The sequence below is a fragment of the Microcaecilia unicolor genome, chromosome 2, assembly GCF_901765095.1.
Source record: "Microcaecilia unicolor chromosome 2, aMicUni1.1, whole genome shotgun sequence".
In the NCBI taxonomy this organism is placed as follows: Eukaryota; Metazoa; Chordata; class Amphibia; order Gymnophiona; family Siphonopidae; genus Microcaecilia; species Microcaecilia unicolor.
In genome coordinates this window covers 434,530,998-434,533,735 of record NC_044032.1, presented here as the reverse complement: position 1 = coordinate 434,533,735, position 2,738 = coordinate 434,530,998, and the positions used below count along the sequence as shown (strand labels likewise).

Sequence of the window (2,738 nt, the reverse complement as noted above, 5' to 3'; positions counted from 1 at the left end):
CAAAATGCTCATACTTTTTCACAACCTTAGATTGTAAGCCCTCTGAGAACAGGGAAATACCTACTGTATCTGAATGTAAACAACTTGAGCTAGTACTGAAAAGGTCTGAGCTAAATCCAAACCATTATGATTATGATTTATTTTACAAAAGCTTCCCAGTTCAGTAAATCTGTTGTAAAAGATGTTGCAAATTTTGAGCATCTAGCCTGGGAAGTCCATTTTCTGGTCTAGACAAAATTGGTCTATTGATCGTATAAAAGTTGAAGAAAATAAAGATCACACATTCTTACATGCTAAGGGTGGTACCCAGTTGGTTCCCTTAGGCCAGAGGAAGATAACTAGCACTACAGTGATTGCCCCTATAGGTCAATGAGAAAAGTTGGCAGGAACTACAGTACCAAGGGAAGAAAATGGGGAACAAGGCAAAATAATATTCTATGACAATAAAAAGATTCTTACAGTACATTGTTTAACAGAATTTGTGAACATTTCTCTTTACATAGGTGAACCTGCTGAATAAAATGAAAGGTAGAAATGAAACCTCAGTCACAGAATTCATTCTCATAGGACTTCCAAGTCAAGACAGGATGCCGATTGTACTCTTTGTGCTCTTTTTTATAATTTATACAGTTACCTTGCTTGGAAACAGTCTGATAATCACAATAATTAGAGTGGATTCTCGCTTACATACTCCTATGTATTTTTTCCTCAGTAATTTGTCCTTCCTGGATGTCTGCTACTCAACAAGTATTGTCCCCAAATGTTGGCCAATTTCTTATCAGAAGAAAGAAGCATTTCTTTTCCAGAATGCATAACTCAAATGTATATCGCTAATTCCCTGGGTGGCACAGAATGTTTCCTCCTTGCAATCATGTCATATGACCGTTATGTAGCAATATGTAATCCCTTACGTTATACCATCATTATGAACAAGAAAGTGTGTATGGAGATAGCTGTAGGATCATGGATATGTGGTTTCCTCGATTCATTGGTGCATACTATTTTTTTGCTGCAATTACCCTTCTGTGGACCAAATTTAATTAATCATTTTTTGTGTGAAGTTCCAGCAGTGTTAAACCTCGCATGTGCAGACACTTCCATTAATAAGATTGTGATTTTTGCATGTGCCATAATAGTAGTACTCATCCCATTTCTCTTAATTCTAATCTCCTATGTTCACATTATCTCTACTGTGTTGAAGATTCGTTCTGCTGAGGGACGGCAGAAAGCATTTTCTACCTGTGCCTCTCACCTGGTTGTTGTTACCTTCTCATACGGAACTATCATATTTATGTACATGAGACCAAGATCAAGTCATTCACAGGACCAGGATAAAATGGCTACTTTGTTCTATAGTGTTATAACACCATTTTTGAATCCTATGATTTATAGCTTGAGAAATCAAGAAGTGAAGGGTGCTCTGAGAAAAGCTGCAGGAAGGCACAGAGCCATTCACAACTGATCTTAATATGGCTGTGTTAATATACTGATTGCTTTCTTATGGATAGCTATTTGCATTATTTATTAATGTTACCGTCTTGTGTACTAAAATCCATATGTGTATGTACATGTCTGAAGTCCCTTAATGATAAAGTGCAGGGTAGATAGGAATCAGAAAATATCACTATTATTATTTTAGTAATACTACAAAGTTATGTAGATCTTACATATTGAAGTAAATTTCAGCGGCAACCCTTGCACAGAGCCAACCTGATTTGCAAATATGATTGACTCATACATTTATTTTGTATGGTTAAATGTACATTGATAGCTTTACTTACTGTAAAACAGGATGCAGAGTTATGCATCTATATGAAATCAAAGCATATTCCATAACAAAGCAAATAACTAGTTAACAAGCTAATCAGCACTGATAATTGGATTTTAACAAGCAATTATCAGTACTTATTTATTTATTTATTTATTTATTGCATTTGTACCCCACATTTTCCCACCTCCTTGCAGGCTTATTGGCATTAATTAGAATTTATACGCAGTACTTGCTAAGCATATTCTGTAACGAGGTGCATATAAATTCTAAGTCGCATAGTTGAAAAGGGGGCATGGTTATGGGAGTGCAATGGGTGGGTCATGGCGTTCTTAAAATCTATGCACGTTGTTATAGAATACACCCGCTCAGCACCTAATTTAAACAGTGGGATTTACACCAGGTTTTAGTTGGCTATAATTGACCATGACTAAATTTAGCTGAGTGGACCAGTTCTTGGTGTATTCTATGTATTGCATGGAAATTTAAGCCTATTCTATAAAATTTAGGCATACTTTAGAGAATACACCTAGGCATATTCACTTTGAATAGTGAAGTTAGGCATGCAAATATTTAACACCTCCCCAGAACACTCTTTTTTTGTGAGAATAAATGTAAACACATAATGAAATGTGCCTATTTTTTGGTATATAACCACCCTCCACCTGCAGAGTTTTAGCTAACAGGGCACCTGGATTAGGATATCAAGTATGTACCTACTTAGGTGTTATTTTATTAAAATGCATAACCGTATATGGGACACTTTTAATACACTGTCTGTGCCTAATGCAGCTTGAAATGACATACCATGGGGTGCACTCAGGCGTCCTTCAGTAACTTCCAAATCTGCATGCGCTAACAACATGCTTAAAAAAAGATTTTTTTGAGAGAGAGTGTGTCTGTAGGTGGAGAGTAACTAGTTAGTGCACCGATAGCACGTGAGCCCTTACTGCCTTCAAAACAGGCGTCA

At 36.4% G+C, this 2,738-nt stretch overlaps 1 protein-coding gene across 1 annotated transcript; it reads left to right on the top strand.

Annotated features, from left to right (window-relative positions):
• Positions 1–521: 521 nt before the first annotated feature.
• On the top strand, positions 522–1,462 carry LOC115462125 (olfactory receptor 2A1/2A42-like). Its single transcript, XM_030192164.1, is given in 2 exon segments — positions 522–738; positions 741–1,462. Coding segments are annotated over 2 exon segments (939 nt in total).
• Positions 1,463–2,738: the final 1,276 nt, after the last annotated feature.